Here is a 22,762-nt window from a genome sequence, read left to right as displayed (position 1 = left end):
TTTATGTGGCTTATTTAATTAAGTCCAGAGAGTGAAAAACTTTGGATACCAGTTAAATTAGCAGCGACTATTGGCTTTGTTGACGGAATCTCAAACTTTTAAGTATTTTTAGAGAATTAAAATTTGATAACGAAATAAAAGACTTACATAAATAATAACAAGACTTTTTTTATTTGTGAAATTAAAATATTAAACTGTTTGAACTTTTGGTGTAATTAGGTAATAGATTTCGCACTTAAATTTAATGATTAGATTTCAAAACAATTGAAGATAAAAAAACAAGAAATACTTAATCCTGGCAAAATCGATCTAGGAAATAAAGACAAATTCCGTTACGGAACCACTGGTTCGTGAACTGGAACCAGAAACCATCCGCAGCCCTGGTTGTTTTTGCTACCGCCAGCCCTGGTATCTCGACAAAGACAGAGCTGTTAATCAAAACAAAACAAGAGCGATTTAAATGATTTTTTAACATGTCGAGGATGCTCGCTTCAACAGAAGCCGTCAAAGCAGATCCAACAAATTGGCATCAATGGTGTCGACTTTGTGCCCAGGATCATCCAGGAAACCGGAGCGTGTTCTCACGGGAGGAGCAACCAAACTCGTGGACCAGCATGCTGGCGATGACCGTTGGCAAATACTTCTGGGTGGATGTAACTATTAACTATTTAATATAACTACATAAAACACTAATATAACACCTTTCAGATCAAAAAGGAAGATGAGCTGAGTAATTATCTGTGTTCGGAGTGCTTTACTTTAATGGATTGCCTCATTGAGTTTTCGGAAAGAGTTCGCAAAGTGCAGACCCTATTCAACAGATTGCAGACCTTAAACCCGGAAATGGATATGATCTTAAACTATGAGGAATTGCGAGCGGACTGCGGCTTGGCCAGCGATGAATGGAAGCACATGATGTGCCCAGCAGTGGTTCAACCTCAGCCAAAAGAAGAGGAATTCATTGATGAGGTCCAACTAAGAACCGCTGATATAGAAGAGCAAGATTTAATCATACCCACTTTAGTGGAGGAACAGCAACCACAGCAAAAAGAAGAATTTGTCGAAGAGCTACATATCCCTGGAGAAGATCTGCAAGTCGATGGAATGGAAACGGAAATCCTAGAGGACGAGGGTGAACACCTGGCGGAGGAAGAGGTGGAAACTGTGGAGGAGGAGGTGGTGGAACACCAGGACACCTCCGAATGCCTAGTTGAAGTGGAAGACATCCCCGAGGAAGACTACATCGAAGAGTCCCAAATAATAGAAGACAGCCACGTTCAAGATTTCCGCATTGAAACGTTTGAAATAATATCCCAAGGCCCTCAAAAAGAACCTTCAAAAACTAAAGCTGCCGAGGAAAATTCAGAGTCCGAAGACGATGCTCTCTCATCTGAGCATCTCATAGAAGAAGACGAAGATGAAATTCCAGATGAGCCAGCCATTTACAAGTGCAGCATTTGCAATAAGCCGTACAAGAAGCCCAAGGCCTATCAGCGACACATGGAGGAAGTTCACAACACTGTGGCCAAAGATCTGCCAAAATTGTTATGCAACCAGTGCGGTCTATGCTTTCCCACAGCCGCCCAGCTAACCTCCCACTACCGAACGCATTTACCCGCCAAAGTGAAGAGCGATAACTCCTGTCCGCACTGCGAGAAACGTTTCACCACCCCGGGAACACTCAAGCGACACATAGAAGGGGTCCACCAGCAGATCAAGCCCTATGTCTGCGACCTCTGCGGCAAGAGCTTCAATTACATCACCGGACTGAAGGATCACAAGCTGGTGCACACCGAAGAATGCCCCTTCGAGTGTCCCGTGTGCAAGCGACGCTTCAAAAACAAGGCTAGATTAAAGGTAACAACTAGTAAATATAAATATCCAAAAGTGGAAGGTAATTAAATGCACTACGACTCTTTCAGATCCATTCCGATACACACAGTGCCCAAATCTACGAGTGTGCCATATGCGGCTTGAAGCTCAAAACCCGACGCACCCTTAACAAGCACAAATTGGTCCACTCAGACGAACGCCAGTACAAATGTGATGTCTGCGGATCGGCGTTCAAACGGAGCAAGACACTAAAGGCGCATCTCATCCTGCACACTGGCATCCGGCCGTACAAGTGCAACTTTTGCGGCAGGGACTTCTCCAACGGCTCCAATTGTCGATCGCACAAGCGGCAGGCGCATGCCAAGGAGTTGGCCGAGGAGGAAGCACGCGGTGTGTCGCGTTCCACGCTACTTCCTTTGTTGGACGAACTTACCAAGGCGTATGTAACAGCACTCGAATATATTTCATGTACTTATTAATTATTTTTTAGGTCAAAGCTCATAAAAACACCGGCAAAGCCCAGCAAAACGAAGGGAAGCAGGCCAAAAGTTGAGCCTAGTCCTGATTCTCCCACAAAGGACACTGATGGTGCCATCCTCTACGAACTTGTCGAGGAGATTGAGTACTCCTAAGTATTGAAATAAACACTATTTTTAAAACTAGTTTAAAACTTGCGATTACAAGGGTCTCTTGGTTTATTCACAATTGAAGTTTAGGTTCTTAGGAGCTAGGTTATAATTCGAGGGCTGAGTTTACAAATCTTAAATGCTTCATAGGCAGCAGAAATAGAAAAACACATTGAACTTAGACAAAACTAATCGAATACATAAATCACAAGGCAATCAACAAATTTCGAAAACCATATTCATAATAAATAACAAAGAATTTAACAACGAGCAACTGGAACTGCCAAATGCCACCGTACCAAATATTAAATATTTTTCGCAATTGGCTTTGGAATGTTCAGATCAGTATTCAAGAAACATAGAACTGTCTTTGGATGCTCAACTTTCAAGTGATTGGCTTTATATGAGGCAAAATTTAAAAAAGCTAGAAAAAAACCGAGGACAACTTAATAAAGATCACATTTGGGGATGGACAAAATACAATTACGATTATTAGCTATATGTTTGGTAGGAGGGGTCACTTTAAATGGTTGCGCAAAAAATAACAAAATAAAGACAGCAAAAAGTAATCCAAGGACAATATTGCGTAGTTTAACTATTAATTATTTGAGCATTATTTAAAACATTTAGAGAAAAATGGAAACTAATTTAAATAGTCAAAAAAAGGTTGTGCGAATTGGTTGAAATTGTCCAAAGATTACGATCGCAGCTAAATGTGTTTGCTAATAAAACCGACCCACTCAGATGTTGGGAATATTACACTTACAATCGACCTACGTTTAGACAAGTTGAGCTTATACCATACAGCTAAAATGTACAAATTTCACTAAATACATATAGAGCAAGTAAAACTGCACCCTGCAATACAATCAGCCTAACTGAATCCCCAGCGCAGGCCGAAAAGCAGGAGAGCAGCGGTGATTATGGCCACGGAACGTGATGATGTCTTGCTGCCCGCTCCACAGGCGAGGTTGTCGCGCGGGTATTTGTTGAGCGGATCGGGCTCCTCGCCCGGGCGACATTGCTTCCCCTGGGCAGCAAACTGTGCGCCGCACAGCTCGTGGCAGGGCGGGCACATGATCGCCCCCTTGTGCAGCCATCCATTGGCCGCAATTCGAATGGAAAGCTTCTGGCCGGGAAAGGAGCACTTGTAGCTGTAGTTGCCCACCAGGATGTGCAGCCTTCCATCGAAGCAGTCGTACTTGTAGCAGCCACTGCCCCAGTGCTGCCACTCGCGCGTCTGGTGACAGGATCTCTCCTCCCACATGGACTCGCTGTGGTCGAAGCACTTGGCTCCCTCGCCGTAGCTCTCCAACGCGAAGTTCTTCTCAGGTTCTGTAAGTTAATATTAAATGATGGGAGTTAAAATAATAATATTTTCAAGGATGTGAATTTAACATACTGGGATTATTCTCCGTGAAGCGGCAATGGGATCCTCGCACAATCACATTCTTGCTGCGCCAGGTGAACTCCTGAATATAGGGACAGTGGTCGGCCAGCGAGACCGATCCGCCGTAGAAACCCTCTTCTCCATCCTTCACGTGATTCAGGCTGTCGAAGTTCTGATAGCCCTTGGGCAGCTCGAACTCATGGCGGATAAGATTGCACAGGGCCACTGAGTTGCGATCGTCGGTGCACTCGGTTTGCAGAGGATCCTGCTTTACCTTCGAGCAGAAGGGATGTATGGAGCGGCCCCTTTTTGTTAAAGAAATAAAAGGAATAAATTAAAATCGAAGTATATTTACAATAAGTATAAGATCACTTAATTTTTTCCAACCTTCCTCTCACCTGGCATGGTTATACTGTATCCAGTCCTTGCAGCTGCGCATGGCAAACGCACATCCCAGCCCCCTTCCCCATGTGAGGGGCGTTGCCATCGAGTAGTTGGCCCGATACCAGCCGGAGTCCTCCATCAGAGCGAGGGTGATGCGCGAGAAGACCGGCGACTGTGTGTGCGTGCCAGTCATGGCCTCATTCTCGAGAATGCGCTTTTCCCAGTGGGTCAAAGCGGTACCTTCGCCGCCCTGATCCTCCAGCTCGGCGCCCTCCAGTTTATTGCAGTTGAAATGGGCACGCACCTCGGCAATCACGCGCGGTGTGACCATCATGTCCACTACCTTATTGACATGGCCACCACGCACAGACCAGTTCTCTCGCACCACCTTGCGTATGGTCTCGTTGCTCCATTGATGGATCTGCAGTCTGTGAGGGGATTTATGTGGATTAAATACGGATTTAGTAACCTAATTTCGATCTAACTTACTTTTCATTCAGGTACGGTTTGCCAGTGTCCGATTTTCGGGGCGTCCGAGGTTTTCCTTCATCGTCCCTGAAGAAAGCGTACAGGCTAACGGAGAAGCCCAGTGCATGCAGGATCTCGTGCTTAACGGTGGAGATCAGCGTCTGCAGTTCCTGTGGCTTGGTGCTAATACTGTCCGGACAGAGATTGGCATGGCCGGCAATTGGACGGTCCAGAGCCGCTTCCTGCTGACAATGGGCCGCATAGGCCACCGTCAGACCCTTGAAGCAACGCTGCGTTTGTCTGGCCGACACGTAAAAGACAAAGTCCGCATTCTCAATACCTTCTCCGGGCTGCGTATTACTATCGATTCGACAGTTCTGACCAGTAGCATTGCACACGCGACAGACCTTGAATAGGTAAAAAAAAATATTATAATATTTATCTAAAATTTGAAGATTAAGTAGGTATTTGTTATTGCCAAGGCATTTAATTCTGTATAATTTTTTTTCAAAGTTATTTAACTTTTGTTTGAGAAAAAATGCTGATTAAAAAATATGATTACAAAATAAATACGATTTTCAGAAATATATTGATTAGGTATTTTTTTAGCGATGCTTTTTCCATAGAAAAGAATTGGTACATTATTCAACTTTTATTAGCCAAAACAAATGCTTATTATAAAAAGCCATATTTTTTTATAATTAACAATTTAACAAAAAACATTTACTTGGGGAAAAGGTGTTTCAACTTTTTAAGTGACCCATGATTAAAGCTGAAATTGCAATGCATGTGTTGCCTAAACCAGTTTTGAATTTTAAAAACATTTTGTTGGGCTGCATTTGGTTTACTCAAGGTCTTTCTTTGAAATTAGGCGTTTCAAAGTAAATAAGGTGTGGTTAAAAGTGTGAACTAGAATTTTGATAGAGCTGAACTTTACCAAAGTTCAGGGAAAACTGAAGAGAGTTAACTTACATCCAAGTGCGCGTCGGGAACCTGGACTTCGCCGCACATGGTCGTCGCCTTACAGTGGTCAATGCAGTGGGTGTGGCCGTTCTTTACGTAGACCTGGGTACTGTCGCACTTTCTGGAATTTTATAATGAATATTTTAGACGGCTTGCGGTTTTCTGTGGGAGAAACATACCTATTGAGCCGAATGACACCCTTGGTCTCTCGCACCATCAGCGCCTGTTCCCAGAACTGCACGGCTTCCGGGAGCACGGTGTCCTGGAAGGGGTTAAAGCAAAGTCTTTAGTCAAGAAGCCACGAAAACCAGAAATGTCAACTCACATTTATCAAATTAAATTTCTCTTCCTCCAGCCTGGCAGGTGGTGAGCATGAAACAACAAGAAAATAGTTCTGTTTATTAGATTTTCTTGGAAAAAGGATGGTTGGAAGGCGTGGGTGTCATTTCTATTCAGATGTAGGGATTCTTTGAAATCCGAGAGGCCAATTTCGTTTGGGGGATAACAAAATCCCTGACAACCATATTAAAGAATGTACTTGGCGTCGTCATTATTGTTTATTAGTCAAGGTAAATTCTGGAATATTTGGTTTCTTACAGAACGATTTTTGTCGGCTGTACATTTAGTAAAAAAAATAAATAAATATTTCTCACAATCAAATGAAAGTGATATAGACCTGTCGTTAAAAGCGTATTATTAAGTGCTTGAAAATCTCTGAACGAAAGCACTTTTACGCGAAGGTCGTCAGATATTTACTGTCAACTGTCCGATACTCATACCGGGTAATTGTGTACCTGTTAGCACCTGTTTGAGTCACTTATTCACGACTAAATTATTCAACGAATCGAAACCGAAACTGAACCCAAAATTAAAGCCAAGTCAAGTCAACTCTCCGCTTTCCTGTTGACCTTGTCCGCTGCCAATACTCGCCAATCGATGGCTCGGATCGAACCGGGCTAACTGTCGGCCAATCTGGCCAGTTACAGTGATCAGTGGCTAGCGGCTAGTGGCTAGTGACCATGTGGATGGAGCAATCGATGGCCAACCTTAGGAGGCACCTCGGCCCACTGCGTTGATTTGGACAAATTGCGCACACATGGCCAACCGATTCGGGCCCGAAGTATATTGTTACCCAACCCGGAGCGGTCGTAACGGTGCATGGCCAAAGCAAAACGGTCGGGAGAGTGAGTTATTTACTCGCTTTTTTAGCGCGGCTTTATGTTAACTTGACATTCGGCCAAGTCAAATTGTAAACTGTTTTTTGTCTGCTTGGCTGGCTGCCATTAAAGTGCAATTAAAGCCAATTTTCAGAGCTGGAGCACAGATTTACACTTGAAAAAACTACTTTTTGTGGAAGCAGAACAAATGTGATGCGTATATTAAGCACTATGATATTTTTAAAGATTTGTATTAAAAGGTTATTTTTTGCAAAATTCACAGAAGAACTATTATTTGGGTCAGTATTCACACTACCTAAAGACACCCAAAACATAATAAAATCATTATTTTGTATTAAACGAATTTTTGGTAGGCTAAATTTTGTTTAAAATTTTCAAAATTTTTCAAAACGGATCAAATAAATCTGGACAAAATACTTCTATTATAAATGCGGATTTTTTTATAATTTGAATTTTAACTATTAAAATTGTCAGGACAAAACTTTTGTTTTTATAAAGAAAAAATATTTTAAGGTCTAAAATAAATTGCTAAGATTTATATTTATACTGTGTAAAACTACTTGAAAGCATAAAGAAAAATGTATTTTTAAGCAAATCTTTAGCCAAACATTAGTTTAAAAATACTGTACTTTTGGGTAATAATTTTTCAGAGTGTAGCCGGTACTCACCTGTAGACGGAGTCGTCGTAGACGAGCAGAATTCGCAGCGGCTGCTCGGCGGCAACGCTGCGCCGGCGCACGCTATGCCTGGATGGCTCTCCGGCGGAGTCATCTTCGCTATCAGCCAGTTGGATGCGCACGCCATGGACGACCTATAAAACGAAAGATGGATGGATGATGAGACCGGTGGATAGTATCGCTAGATAGTGCCGGTGCGACGGTATAGAAAGGGAGAGCGGAGAGCGGTGATCAAGACGAAGACGAGAAGAAATCATGAAATCACTCAGCGGAGCTTAAACGAAAGCGAAATTTCGTTGTTAACTATTAAATGACGACATGTAGTCAGACAAAGGCCACACAAAAAGGCAGCTCCGCGGCGGTAATTGGTCTGCGCAAATTGCAGGGAAATTAATTTTAAATTGCCCGCCAAAATGTCGAACGATTGGCACATCGAAATGTCAATGATTTGTGGGGCTGGTAATTTTGTTTTGGGTTTTGATTTTGGTTGGGATTTGGGTTTGGGTTTTTATTTAGCCCGTTGTTTCGGCAATGCCATTGTTATTATTATTACTATTGTGCTCTGCGATCGCATTGTGCAATCTGTGCCAATTATTAGGAATAAATTAGATGTCTTCGTTGAATATGCATGGCGGAGAGGCCTTTATCCGCAGCTAATCCGCTGACAGACAGACAAAGCACTTGACACTCATCAGCATAAATTGTCGCCGACATCTCGGAGATGCGCTTGAGTGCTGCTAAAAATATGCTCATCAAAAATGTGTACATTAAAGTCTGTCTCTTTCTCAGTCTGTCTGTCGGTCCGGAAAGCGGTCTTAAAAGGTTCTTGCTGTCCCCGAGGGGAAAAACAGGGCCTGAAAACGAAAGCATCTTTCCTGCCATCAAAGAGTGTATATCATGCATATTTGAATGAAAAGCCAGACGGAGTGAAAGGCAACAACATCATCAACACAGGCAATTGAAATTATAATAAAAGCTAATTTGCACACAAGAAATGAATTGGCAGACAGCTTAGCTGCCTTAATTAATGGAGCACCAATAATATGGCCCTCATCGTGGGAAGTGATTTGCTGGGTGTTCTCACTGCCCAAGTGTGGATTGTAAGTGCCGCTAAATGGCAAAGTTAGACACCTGCACGAACCCGTAGAAAAAACATTCCTACTTATCCAAGAACAACAATAGTTGTGGCAATCGCGATCAGACAAAAGAGTTTGGCATTGAAATGAGCTGAGCAAACAACAGTGGTGTGGTTCCGCTGAAGTGTCGTGGGGTTCGACTTGATCTCGGGATTTACCCCGCACCCATCAAAGTCATCGAGGCTTTCAAGACTGCAGATCAGCAGCCAACGTGACAATATCTGCCTGTCATTGTTTCTTGAATTTTTCAAACATCATTGTTTATTAATAAAACAATTAAATCGTTTGGTTTGTATTTTAAATTTTAGGAACTTAACTAAAATAACAATAATTAAGGGTGTTACAGAAATCTCTTAAAGAGTTTACAATCTAACTATTAATATCAGGTACTCCTGTGGCTATTTTTAGTAACTTTTAAGTTCTTGATTTGTAAATAGGTTTATAAATAGCATGAACATATATTTATCTTATATATTCTAAATAAATAATATATAAATAACTATTTTATTTTTTCAGCAATAAATTAGAAAAAAGGTTATTCGAATTTTAAGAATTACAAAATTACTTTATGCAGTTTAATGCGATTAATATGGCTTTCTATTTGTGGTAATGTCAGTCATCAGTCATTAGGCTTGTAATCACGTGCTTGGATAATGTGCTCTATAATCTCCGATCTTAACCCCTCCCTGGTAACGCCCTGCTACAGTCATGCGCTGTCGAGATAAGTAAAGTAACCATAAACCATCAAAGAGATATATCTCCAAAGCTGGCCATAATCGTGACAACGACCCTCGAAAAAAAATTAACCAACATAATGTACGATCTTCACATTGATCGTGCCCAGCTGTGGAGCATTATCCCCCCAAAAACCCTAAGTTGCTGCGGTCGAGTGCATTGAAAAAGTATTTGAAAAACCGCACAAATAACAAATCATCTGCGAATCGTTTGGCAGGTGAAAGATGATGACGCACAAAACCATTTAGACGGGCAGCTCGATGAGTTGGCTGTCATTAGGGGGGAGTGGAATCAAATGGAGGGGGAAGCGGTCTTATAGCGGAGTTTAATATCTGTGCGGCATTAATGCAACCCAAATGCATTGTGATGCGAACCGTTAACAGTTGAATGACAGCATACATAAATGGACAAGATGTTTTTTTAATGGCCAACTTTAACAGCAACTTTGTGTTTATTTATAAAGGTGCATCATTAGTGACGAAAATATATTTTATTGATTTAATTGATATATAATATCATAATTGGGCAAAATGATATTGCTCAAAATGTATAACTGAAGCAAAGCAAGCTCAGAATAATCCGGTTTTAAATCGAATGGTGGTGTTTAAAAATATATTAATAAATTACAGCACTCACATTAAGTAGGTGGTTAGATATACATTAACCCGTTTCTAGACTGAACCAAAAATATTTTCATATAGATATCCAAAATATGTCCCATTAACCAAACAAAAGTGTGTCCATCAATCATTTGAAATTAATAACATTACACTTCCTAGTTTATTATTAAACAAAATTTGACCTACTGTGCTTCACTGTACTTGAAAGATACAATCAGGTAAATGTCATTAACAATTGTTGCTAATAACCAAAAAATTAACGAACTGAACTATTATGGATTACGAAAAATTACGAAACAAAAAATTCCAGTATTAAACTGTAAAATGATCAGACTACAAGCTCTGTATTTGTGTATATTTTGGATAAACAACTTTAGCAATATTCAAGTGAGCCCATTTATTCAATGTAAAAGGAGCAGAATTTCTATAACGTTGTTTCCCAAGGTCAAGGGCTCCTATAAGTTTAATTCACTTAATTGCGAAGTTTGCGCTCCAGAGATGGGTCAAGTCAAACAGTGCCACATCAAGGCCATCGATAGAAAGCACAACATGATGAATATTGAGGCCTTTTTAAACAAAACCATATCACAGGTAATTTGGAAACCGAACTACATTTTACGACAACTAACACCTACTGAAGTTTGAGATCCATTTCAAGATTGTTAAACGCGAAAGTGGCGGCTGGCATCCCTTTTTATACGACATAAGAATGGATATTTGCCAGTTCTTTAAGAACCGACGGAAATTCTTTATTTCCAATCTTATTTATTCTTTTATGAAGCCATTCACAAATGTTAATCACACTTGTCCATACTTGGTAAGTACGGAAATTTGAAGCTCTTAGCAACATTAAATGTATTGTGTATATTTATTAATAGGCTGGATCAGAAATGCAACTTTTGAATTGGACTCCGGACGAAGATAAAGTTCTAGCCAAATTTCCAGTAGATCACGGCCAATATGGCCTTCAGACGACTTGGTATGTCAATAAAGTCGCAGCCCTGAAAATAAATGGCTCGGTTTTATTTTTTAAATGATTGTTACTCAGACAATAGTCGAAATCTATTGTACCAAAACTATGTTATTAATAAAAAATATTAAGTTGAAAAAAGAAATAAAATTTTTTCAATTTTTAGTTCTAAACATTAATAAAATCTTCTAAAAAAAAGTTATCTATGGCGTGTTTTACATTTTTTCCGATTAATAGGCTTCTGTATGCAACAAATGTTAGGGTAAAAAGTACAAAAAGCAAACTAAAATTAAAAATTCTTTGTAATTATATTATAGTAAACACTATTGTATTTAGAAATTTAATTACACAATTTTTTTGTTTATGATTTTTTTACTGTGGTGATTAGACACTGTACTCCCATGACAAAAATAGATGCACAGATAAAATCGGCCAAATGCCATTATATAGAAATGATTATTAAAATAATATTAAGGAACGTAACTATTATGGACGACAAAGCTGTAAAAAATTCCAGTATTATCCAATGAAATGAAGAGGACACAAGCTTTTTATTTTTACCTACTCTGGCTAATCAGCCTTAGTTTCATCTATGTGAGTAAGAGTGCAAAGACAGAGGATTTTTTTAATTTTGTAATCTTATTCTTTAGGTTAAAGGTGCCTACAAGTTTAATTCACTCAATTGCGAAGTTTGTGCTCCAGAAATGGGACAAATGCTGCAGTGCGACATTAAGGCAATCGATCGAAAGCGCAACATGCTCAACATCAATGCCATTTTAAATAAAACCGTTTCAGAGGTAATTTGCAAATTAAAAAGACCTTTAGGACATGTACAACTTATTTCTGCAACAGTTTGAGATCGATTTTAAAATGGTTAAACGCGAAATTGGCGGTTGGCATCCGTTTTTGTACGAAATGAGGGTAGATGTTTGCCAATTTTTCAAGAACCGCAGGAAGTTTTTCATCCCCAATCTTATTTATTCGTTTATGAAGCCATTTACGACTGTCAATCACACCTGTCCGTACACGGTAAGTCTGGTCATGAAAATTACTCAAGCTATATTAAATTAATCTTGAGGATTTTTTTATAGGCTGGCGCAGAGATGGGACTTTTGGATTACTCTCCTGACGAAGATGGAGTTATATCAAAATTTCCAGTTGAATATGGCCAATATGGCCTGCAAACAACATGGTACATGAATAAAGTCCAAGCTTTAAAACTAAATGGGTCTGTACTATTTTTTAAATGACGCGTGATATACTTTTTATTGCAAACCAAAAAAATTTGAAAGAGTATTGTACTGTCTATTTATTCCAAATTAATAAAGGTTTACTAAATGTGTTATGATGATTAAATGGTTAATGATTAAATGTTTAAGGTGCCGGAAAATAAATGTATAAAGCTTTTGAAAAGGAGTTTAGCCCTTTATGTCCCTTTATGGTCATATTATATTTTACAATATTTTTGACCACACTTTCTAACCATACCGCTATGCACATGGGGTTATTCAATCGGTGATAAGACGTAATGCCCAACCTGCTTGCATACTAACACAGATTTGAGTGGCAAACAAATTTTTTCGGTTTGTGGGCCACATTCGAGCGTGTCCAGCTTTTGGCCATGCGACTCACGTTTAAGGCAGAAATGGTAACAATTCAACAACAACAACAAAAAAAGGAAAAGAAGAAAAAGCGAAGCCCGGCAAAGAAAAGCAAAGAGAAATGTTCGTTTTGGCCACAGTTGGCTGCGCATGCGCCCGCCTGATTACCTCCCGTATTTACTTTTAAGCCAAACAAATAAGAGGCGGCTTAAAAAAAGCTGTCATAAATGGCCAACTGCAAGCCACGCACGTTTGCTCTGGGCGAATCGAGGGGAGATTTTGGTGGAGATCGGGATTACGAAGTGCCAACGCGGTTTGTCCAGTTGCGCATGCTAATTTGGGCGCGGGAATCGATCATCGATGGTGGTTGAGTAATTATTTATGTTTGTCTCTGGCTCGGAGGCAGTCACTCTGACTGCCAATCGCCAACCAATCCGTAACTGACAACATTTCTGCGTCTTCATCTCACTCGTTTACACTCTCTTCCGCACAACAATATGCAGAGAAAAAAAATCAGTTCATGGGGTGGCTAATTGAAAAAAGCCGAAATAAAAACCATTAAGTGCAAAATAAAAAACGAATGTTTGGGATATTAAATGTTAATAAAAATATATGTATATATCAATCTGGCGTCCATCCTTACATATTAATCATAAGCTATTAAAGACATAAAGATTTTTACAAATTTTGATTTTTGTATTGATTACTAATCACTTTATTTTAATAAATCATTAGGTGTATGAAAATAATTCAATCAAACACCATGTTATCAGATTTTAATTAAGCAATAGACAAATATATTCACCGGTCATAAATATTCATGTGGGTATTGATTCGAAACAACAATGCAATTTCCATAAATGCCATAATGTGATGATATTAAATAATATAATCAGCTTTGTTCCCGTTTCCAGTAACCTAATTTTAAGATTGCGAATTTTGGAACAATAAAAGGAAAAGGTAAATAGTTTATAAATATTCATGTAGCTCTCAAAATTTAAATGTTAGTAACAATAACATATTGTCTTAATTTTAATGATCAAAATCAACCTTGAACCCTATTTTAAAGACTCAAATATTAGATTGTAAATCAACTGATAAAATTTAAAAATAACACAGATAATTTTAGAAGGGTCTACAGTACCCTCTTTTGTACATATTTCTTTGAGTGTAATTTTCCGCCGACTGTCACCTGCGTTCAACGCTCGCTCAAGTTCGGCAGATCAATCGAAATCGCGGCTTTCAATTGAGCGTTTGTATATGGGCTTTCACTTTCGTTTGGCCACCACTCTCACTCTTGGATTCTCTCGAGCAGTTTCGCTCTTTTTCTGTTTACCAATTTTCATTGCTTTTTAGGTGTAATATTTTCTGAGCCGGGTTTTGCCGATGGCTACTTTGCATGCTGCGCCACTTTGTTGGCTCTTTTGCCTTGCTCGTTTTTATTGTATTTTATGTTCCACATTCGCTTGACTCATCTGTTGGCCGTCTGTTGATTATTTTTACTCAATTCGTTCGTTACCTCACAGTTTGACCGCAAAAAAGCTGTGTGTTACTTAATTGAAATTATGAACTGCAGCTAATCTAAGGCACTTTAGCACCAGCTGACCGCCCGGATCACCAGCTATTCAAGTGGCACAATTTACGCCGCAAACTCAAATAAATTGGATGAGTTCTCGGGATGATAGTCGTCCAGCCAATTGAATAATTGCATTAACTGGCACTAAAAATTCCATGAAAACGCTGGTTTCTTTCGTAATAAAAATAAATGTAAAATTCCAGCAGAAATTGCATTGCTTTATATATTTTAATATTTCATTTGCAGCTTTTGTCAGGGTCGGGAATGTCAAACAATCGATGTGTTAAATTCCAACAAATAACAAGAGAGAACGCTATAGTCGGGTTGTTGTCCCGACTATCTAATACCCGTCACTCAGCTAAAGGGAGTGCGAACGCTGTGTCGGGTTGGTGTTCCGACTAATAATCGTAACTCAGCTAAAGGGAGTGCGAGGGAGATAGATATATAATTTTTGATTGCGTATAACTTTTTAATGAATGGTCCGATTTGAAAAATGTCTTCTACATTTCGATAGGTATAAATATACACAACAAAATTGCATTTATACCTTTCGGAAATCTTTAAAGATGTGGGCGCAGGACCCATTTTAAAATCGTTAGTGGGCGATTGTGGGCGTTAGAGGGGGCGTAGCGCTCGGCTAAAATAAACTTGCGCTGCGTAGGAAGCCAAATAATATGTGTGGGAAATCTCAACCTTCTAGCTTTTGTAGTTTCTGAGATCTCAGCGTTCATACAGACGGACAGACGGACAGACGGACAGACAGACAGACAGACAGACAGACAGACGGACAGACGGACATGGCTAGATCGACTCGGCTAGTGACCCTGATCAAGAATATACATACTTTATGGGGTCGGAAACGCTTCCTTCTAGCTGTTACATACTTTTGCACGAATCTAGTATACCCTTTTACTCTACGAGTAACGGGTATAAATATTTCCCTTGCAGCAGCAAATACCGACGGTAAATCTTTTTTATTAAAACGAAAATAATCCTGCAATGCATCAAATGAAATGTAGCATAAAATAGCTTAACATTGAAAATTGCGAGCATAATGAATTTATAGGCTTAACTATTTATAAAATCGGTAAATACCCCACACAATTATAGTGAAATTCTAAAGAATTTATAGACAACGAATAAATTTTGTAAAATTAATGACGAGCTCACATTTCTCGTAAAAAGTAAGGTTTAAACATTAAAAATGTATGGACATTTAATGTTTAAAGCATACTTTAAATTTAACATGCGGACAAGAAAATGGAACTAAATCTCGTTAAAGCCATGCCAAAGCAAACACTTCATTCATCCTTCACATAAATATATGGATGTCGAATTAAATTATGTAGATGTAAACGTGTCGCCAAACTTGCCATGCTTCAATCAGTAAGACAATGCCTAATTAGTTTGTGATTCAATTATGGGCACGTTCCCCGTTGAAATGGAGAAATGGAGAATCAGCACGTTGCACTGCACAAGTTGAGAATGAAGGGTGTGGCGAAATTTAATGCCTTTTGGCAATTGCAGATGTTGAAGATTGGAGCGAAATGCAGGGATTTAAAGGGGCTTATGCAAGAAGGACCCTGACGAACGACCTCGCCCAAGTGAATTTACTTTGGGAAATGGGCATGAATCTCTTCCTGCTGAAGACACTTGTTTGCTCGCTGCGTCAGCTGTCGGTGTTTTGTTTCAAAACAGTTTCGTTTATTGGCCCTGAAGCGGCATCACCATGAACAGTCATCAGCCATTTGGCTAACGATAGCCCAAAACGTGTTTTCCCCAGCATCCGCACCGTCCGGAGATAAATTCCAGATTTTTACTACGTTGCTCGCTGATTTGCCATTGCTATGGCTACTAATATTAGCTTCTGCTCTCGGCGCTTTAATTGAATGAAAATAGGCGGAAGGCAAGTGCAACTGCTATCGTTATGAACGAGTTCGTCATTCACTTTCTGGACAAGAGCAAAACAGGGGTCACTGGGTTTGAAACTTTTTTAATTTGGTAAAATTATACATACTTTTTGATTGCTTTACACAAATGAGAGAAATGCAGTTACGCAGTAAAATGAAACATGAACATAAAAACTAAAGTTTTATAACTTTTTGCAAACGAATATGAATAGTTCAGGTTTAACTTATTTTATGAACAGTTTTCCATTCAACTCGTTTGCCGAAATAGAAATTATAAAGCTTTTAATTTGGGTGCAATACTTTACAATATTATGATAAGAAAAAAATATATAACGTTATATAGTCGCAGTGAAAATGCCATTTTGTTGTGCTTATTAAACCTATCGAAATGTAGAAGAAAATTTTAGAATCGGACCATCCATTAAAAAGTTATGAGCAAAAAATGAAACATCCGCTAGATGGCGCCAGTAGCTTTGACGAGTGCATGTATCTATCTCCCTCGCACTCCCTTTAGCTGAGTAACGGGTATCTGATAGTCAAAGTACTCGACTATAGCGTTCTTTCTTATTTTTTTATGTCTCCCTTGCGATTTTACAAGAATCCCATTTCCAATTTTATGAAAATTCCATTATGCTGCACCAGAAGCTGCATGACTTCTAATTGGCCAATTACACTTGCAATCCCTTGAAAAGCTCTGTAGCAAGTCCACCTCTATTTTTCCACAAAAAGTCAGAAAATCCATCTTCGATTTTTCCTTTATTCTGCAACTCTCCTTTCGAGGATGCTTCAAAGTTTTGTGAATGGCTTCTTGTTGGCTGTCCAAAGCGTTTTGCTACCCAGTAACTTGTTTGTTTAAAGTTTGTGTTCGTCAAGTTGATAAATATTTAATCGTGAGGAACGGCTAGGGGCAAAGTTGTAGAAGTATGGAAAGACGGGTATCCACTTTAAATGTAAATGGAAATATATTTACAAGCAGATGTTGGCAAAACACATTGGCAATTTAAATGCATTTGCATTCGTGTTGGGGCTCTGCCAAACGGAGTAGCAGATATTATGTCGACATAAGCAAAACAAGAAAATTCATTACGCCTTCAAAAACACGAAGATTCTACAAGGGAATATGGGAAATGAGAATTCATTTATTTATAAAATATTATAATTGTTCGACATAAAGCTAGAATATTTTCTTTTTTTAATCTACCTCTTGATTAAAACCCATACAAATTTACTTTTTACTGCAAACAGAAAATGTAAGCTTTTTATCCTGAATAGAAAAACCCAGCAGCGTCAGATCAGTTAAATGAAAGGCAAAAATTAATTTAAACAAGCAGCTTTTCGGAACTTTCAGTCAAAATTCCATTGTGAGTTTAAAGTGCACTCCGGGTTCGCGCTTACCGGATTACAGGGTCAGTACAGTCCGCGACATCGCTGACAGGCTGGCACGCACACTGGCAACGTGACAAACGATTCAATTTGGGGATTTTTACACATTATAGCGCTCGCTGTCGCAGTTTTTGCTGCTTTCTTTCGATTTATATAAGTCTAATTAGAATTGAGTGCTGCGACTGGACCGGTATTTGATTGGATGGAGGTGGAAGCATGTATTCCTGGGTTCATTCGCCCACTCGGTCAGGGGACTCTGCCCGCAGTTATGTGTACATGTGTCTTTATCCTCCTTCACAATCACTGTTCCTGACAGGATAAATTTAAGTGGGCAGACAACAGAACATTTCGTTTGGAGATATAGCTTGGAGACAGCAGACACACAATCTGGCCGACAGTTTTCTGCATTTATAACAGTTTAAGTTACAGATAATTCATATAATTACACGCTGGGCGACCTCGACAGCATCGTTAGCCATCGACAGACAGTCGCTGAATTAATTTCCCCCGCCATTCGAGTTCACTTTTACTTGCTCGAAACCAAAGTGGTTACTCGCTAATTAACACCTTGTGGTCGCACAGTTTTTCCACATTTTCCCGGTGGCTTCATTTATTAATGCGTGGTTAGGAAGGTTGTGTAATAAATAAGTTTTCCCATTTCAAAAGTTCTGTTAGTAGTGGCTTTCAAAATAAAAGCTTAATAAAAACCTGTTTTTTTTAATGCTAACAAAAATTCTTTACACTTTTTTTTAAGTTAAAAAAGTTTTTAAAATTTATCTCGCTTCAAAAATATAACTACTTGATTGAAAACTTGTTTATTATCATCATTCTTTCTAAATTGATGATACAATAATTAATTTCCTTTTACAAAAACCTTATTTATCAGTTATCTGCCAGAAAATATTGAATTATCCTACTGCGAGACTGCAGTTTCCGGTTTGCGAAAAGTTCCATCTGGCCAGGACACACTGTACCGCACTGGCTACAGTAATCATGTAAATTTCCCCCTTTTGCGCAATTGACTGCGACCTTTATTTATGGCGACGCGCCAATTAAAATGCCGTTGATTGGAAAGCAGTAAAGTGTGTAAGCAACCCCCCTAAGAAAAAACAAAAGCCCGACTGGATCTGAATCTGCATCTGCATCTGAATCTGAATCGGAGAATCCAGAGCAACAAGTTGGCGGACAGAGTCTGACATTAAACCCTAACTATGCCACTGGATGTGGTGCAGGTGATGTAGGCGGTTTGGTAACCACCGTGGTGGGGTACCAGTTATGAGTTACCACTGACTTGAAACCACATTGCACATTGAATACTGAATGCTGAATCTCGAATGCGCATATTATTATCCGGTGGAATTAGTCAATAAGCTGTGGTTGCCATCGCCGCCTGCTTATTGTTTCAATTTCTGTTTCTATGGCAGAATCATGAGAACGGCAATTTCAGTGCTCTTCTCGGTGCCGCACTAATTAGGCCTTTTCCCTGGCAGAACCAATCAATTATAAACTTCCTGTGAAAAACAGTACCAATTAGGAACTCGGTCTAATGAGCTCAAAGGACACAACGCCGAAGGCCTGAAGGCAGCACAACCAGCCAGAAATTTGAGCATCGAAAATCGCAATTTTCTGTAATTGTGGGGCTTTTTGGTTCAAGTTGGGTTTTTCCAAACGGATTTTGCCATTCGCCTACGGACGACATTTTCATGTTGTTTCTACGCCGAACGAATTGCCTCACAAGGCTTGTAATTTACCAAAAGGCATTCTCAAGTTTCTATCTTAATATTTCTGCATTGCCAAAGTTGATTTTAGCTGATACTAAGGGAAAACCCCATAACTATACTCATAAAAATGTATTTAATTTGTATAACCTAAGGTTACAGAAAAATAGAAAAGTAAAAATAAATGTCCCTATTTTGAATTCAAAGGTTTGTTTTACTTATTTGAATTTAATAAAACAAGTAATATTTAAAAGACATTGAATTGCCAGATTTAATTTTAAATTATTTAAATTAAGGTAGAAAATATTAGATGTTAGCCACATTTAAAGTTATCGAAAACCGCAATATATGAAAAACATAGCAACAAAATATTTATGTTAAATATGAACTCTTTGGACTTAATTTATTTTTTATCAGTGTATATTTATGTATTAACTTAGGTACGTTGTTTCGACGTATTGCTCAGATTTTAGGAAAAGTTATTTCAAAGTTGGGATAAATTGATTTCCTAGAATTGTGTAAAACACCACCCGTAAGTTAAACACTACCAGCTCTAAGAAATCAAAGTTAATCTGTTTTTTTTTCTTAAAATTTTTTTTTAAGATGTTTAACCTTGGGTTAAGAAGAATTCCAAAACCTTCGGTTAAAGTAGCAACATTCCAAAAATCCCTTTCAGGAATTCGAAAGACCATTTAAGCTGGAATCGATTTTGTGAAATAGTTGCGGTCGAGACCCTTGGAGTTGTTTCGCACACGTGTGCAGGTGAGAAAAACTCAGTCTCCCGAAATAGCCCTTTTATCATTATTTGTTTTGGCTTGGAAATGGAAGAAGAAGAAGAAAAAAAGGGGGGGAAAGAAAGAGAGAAAACCAATGCAAAAGCCAAACTTTTTTGGACTCACCTCATGGGCCTTTGGATGCTGATGCTGACAGTTGTGAGCGGTGGCCGAAACGAAGAGCCAAAAGCAGATGCCGAGGGCTGCCAGGAACTTGGCCATATTTTTGAGGGGACGGGGTGGCAGGGGGGTTTTGGCCATGATGTTTGGGGTGGATATATCGGAGCTAATTATAGAGTATTGAGCATTGTTGTGGTCTCCCTCGCATCCGCAGGATGATTAGATTTAAAATTCTTATTTTTGCACTGTGTTTTGTAGCATGTCGGCAGTGTTTTATAATCGACTTTGTTTAGTTTTTCCGTTGTTTGCTTATGTTTGCTGTGTGCTTTTTCGCTGTTTGCTTTGTCAATTAACTCGCGAAAACCGGCTCCATTCGAATCCCTTTCCTCTCACTCGCACACACACAAAAGCACGCAAACACTCACACACACACGCGCAATTATTGGGGCCTTTGGACTACTTTTTGTTTTTGTTTTCGGGTGGGTGTGTCCGCCAATCTAAGCCCACGCCACAAACCAAAAAAACCAAAGCCCAACTGCAGTTTTGCACTTAAATGTCAAATTCTCATGAACTGTCCGTGCTGCGAATGCATTCTGTAGGATTCATTGTATTCACACGGCACAGTGGGCCCTTAATAACCGGGATATTCGATCCTTTTCATTCAGCAAAACAGTAAAAACACCCGTTCGCACGCAGGGGCGGCGTGGAGTTGCCGGCGGGGGTGGCTAACAACAAACACAAAACACGAAGGCGAAGACGTCCGTCCGCGACGTTTCCGTTGGCTGCCCGATTTTGTTTTGAACCGAGTTTCTGTGTACATACAAACATATATGCCGATGTGTGACCAGTCGAGTCGCGGCGACTTTGCCTGAACGGTGAGAGGTCACACCGAAATTTTAACATTATTTTAACAGAAATGTTAAAGCACTTCTACTAAATACCACAGTAACAGAAATTTGAATTTAAACGTTTTAAACAGTTTATTTAAAACAAAAAAGATTACAGAAGATTTAAATCGAATGGAAAAATGTAATGTAAATATGTTGCTAAACGACCGTTAAGGGCTCTCTGTTGGCTAACGTATCAAGCATCAGCTGCGGGAACTGCTGTGTGTGTGAGCGGGATAACTAGTCTAACACTTTCATTGAGCGGGCTCATTTAAAAATGATTCCAATCCATGTTCACCACTTTTTTTGCCTCTGCATCGATTTAACAGTTTTGTAAAATTTGACTGGTAATGAAGTCACTTTAGACTTAGTATTAGTTGTAAACGTATTGCTATTGCCCTTTATTCCCTTCGATAATCCTCAGAATGCATATCTAAAACCAAAATAATAAGAAATAATGTCCAAATAGGAAACTACCGTAACTCTTGATTTGCTGAATGTTAAATTTTGGTCAAGTGTTAAACAGCTCTTCAATGCAAATTAAATTTTCAGAAATGGCATCAATTCAATAACGCTGTAACAGTTTAGGCACCTGCATTATCGTATTTTAGATAGTATCTGGCAATACAAAACACAATTTTACATGATTAGGGTTCCTTGAAATTCGTAATCAAATAACAGCTGTTTGAAAATTCAACCACTTAATGTGGTACCCTCTATTTTCAACAACTCAACAATTTAGGGAATACCCAGAATAACAATCTGTAAGTAATGTAATCTCAACAAAATGCTTTTAATTTTTCCCGCCTTCTATCAGCTGGGTATTCTTTATTGAGGGCTGCCAACTCCTTTTCTAGACCGGAGGGTGGGTGCATCCGCTAACATAAAGCTGTCTCTGCTAAGTGAGGTATTTTTAACAAATCAAGGAAAAAACGGCAATACCGAAATGGTCACCTTGTGCATATGTATAATCTCGAGATTCAAAACAAAATCGGGCAGGGAACGAAACAGAGCTGCGTCGCTCTGCTCTCCTCGCGTGTGTGTGTCTGTGCATTTCGTGTGTGTGTGAAGCGATTGTGCTAAGAGCAAATTGAATTAAAGCCTCCGAAAATAAAGGCAAAACTGGCACCAATTTGAATGTGCCGTATAATCGAATTTATGCCGAGCTTCAATTAAAGTGTGATTTGCGCGAGCCCCAGACGCCTCGCAGATCAGAAAATTCCAATAGCAAAGGAAGGCAAGGCCAAAAGTTCTGCAAAGCACGAACGAGAGAGAGGCGAGGAGAGTGGGCCAGGAAAAAGAGAGAGCCAACAACAGATAGCCAAACAAAAGCCGTTATAATAGCAGCAGCAATTTCTGAATGTGTGTTTCTTTTTGTTCTCTTCTCGATTTACGCGCGTGATTTAGTTGTTGTTCTTAAAGAGCCCGGTTTTTTTGCGAATGTTGCAAGAGAAATTCTTTCGAAAGTCCCCATCCTGTTTTAAAACAAACACCCCGCCCAAAACTCAAAATCAAAAGATGCAGCAGGAAGTGTGATGTCACCACATTGGCCCCGCGGCATCAGCAAGTTTTACTATCGCCAGCAAAAAAGCAAATATCTCCCCGCATCGACAACAACAACAATAACAGCAGCAACATCAGCTATATTGCAACGATCTAAAGATGTTGCACTTGCATTTGCTGTTGCTACCGCTGCTGCTGCTCAACACATGCTTGCAACCACACATTCTTCAGCCGGCGGAAGCGACAACGTTCCCAGAGCCAAAAGGTGAGTGTTTTGGAAAAGTCCTGGGGGAAAACATACAACCTTTGTT

General features: G+C 39.4%; 5 protein-coding genes across 5 annotated transcripts in view; 4 read left to right on the top strand and 1 right to left on the bottom strand.

Moving 5' to 3' along the window:
* The first annotated feature begins 402 nt into the window (after positions 1-402).
* On the top strand, positions 403-2,495 carry LOC108061052 (zinc finger protein weckle). Its single transcript, XM_017147054.3, has 4 exons — positions 403-653; positions 709-1,857; positions 1,923-2,272; positions 2,324-2,495. Exons 1-4 carry the CDS (start codon positions 474-476, stop codon positions 2,463-2,465), a joined length of 1,821 nt encoding a protein of 606 aa, XP_017002543.2. The 5' UTR covers positions 403-473; the 3' UTR covers positions 2,466-2,495.
* Invadolysin (leishmanolysin-like peptidase, invadolysin) lies at positions 2,494-20,868 on the bottom strand. The gene is made up of 9 exons (XM_017147053.3): positions 20,068-20,868; positions 7,511-7,653; positions 5,990-6,020; positions 5,844-5,926; positions 5,674-5,785; positions 4,723-5,108; positions 4,248-4,661; positions 3,862-4,154; positions 2,494-3,794 (listed from the first exon to the last, which is right to left on the bottom strand). The coding sequence occupies exons 1-9, from the start codon at positions 20,200-20,202 to the stop codon at positions 3,334-3,336; spliced, it is 2,058 nt and encodes a 685-aa protein (XP_017002542.2). The 5' UTR covers positions 20,203-20,868; the 3' UTR covers positions 2,494-3,333.
* Positions 8,563-11,047, top strand: LOC108061010 (uncharacterized). Its single transcript, XM_017146978.3, has 4 exons — positions 8,563-8,619; positions 10,455-10,601; positions 10,651-10,827; positions 10,889-11,047. The coding sequence occupies exons 1-4, from the start codon at positions 8,563-8,565 to the stop codon at positions 11,045-11,047; spliced, it is 540 nt and encodes a 179-aa protein (XP_017002467.1).
* Positions 11,643-12,230, top strand: LOC108061053 (uncharacterized). The gene is made up of 3 exons (XM_017147055.2): positions 11,643-11,777; positions 11,833-12,009; positions 12,072-12,230. The coding sequence occupies exons 1-3, from the start codon at positions 11,685-11,687 to the stop codon at positions 12,228-12,230; spliced, it is 429 nt and encodes a 142-aa protein (XP_017002544.2). The 5' UTR covers positions 11,643-11,684.
* Positions 20,869-21,936: 1,068 nt separating the features above from the next.
* The window catches only part of Meltrin (meltrin), a 37,914-nt gene continuing 37,088 nt past the window's right edge, over positions 21,937-22,762 (top strand). Inside the window, exon 1 of the mRNA XM_017147036.3 lies at positions 21,937-22,716. Coding sequence (XP_017002525.2) covers positions 22,611-22,716 — 106 coding nt within the window. The 5' untranslated portion in view covers positions 21,937-22,610. The remainder of the gene's footprint in view (positions 22,717-22,762) is intronic.

Source organism: Drosophila takahashii, chromosome 3R (assembly GCF_030179915.1).
Source record: "Drosophila takahashii strain IR98-3 E-12201 chromosome 3R, DtakHiC1v2, whole genome shotgun sequence".
Classification (NCBI taxonomy): domain Eukaryota; kingdom Metazoa; phylum Arthropoda; class Insecta; order Diptera; family Drosophilidae; genus Drosophila; species Drosophila takahashii.
This window is presented reverse-complemented; position numbering and strand designations above follow the sequence as displayed.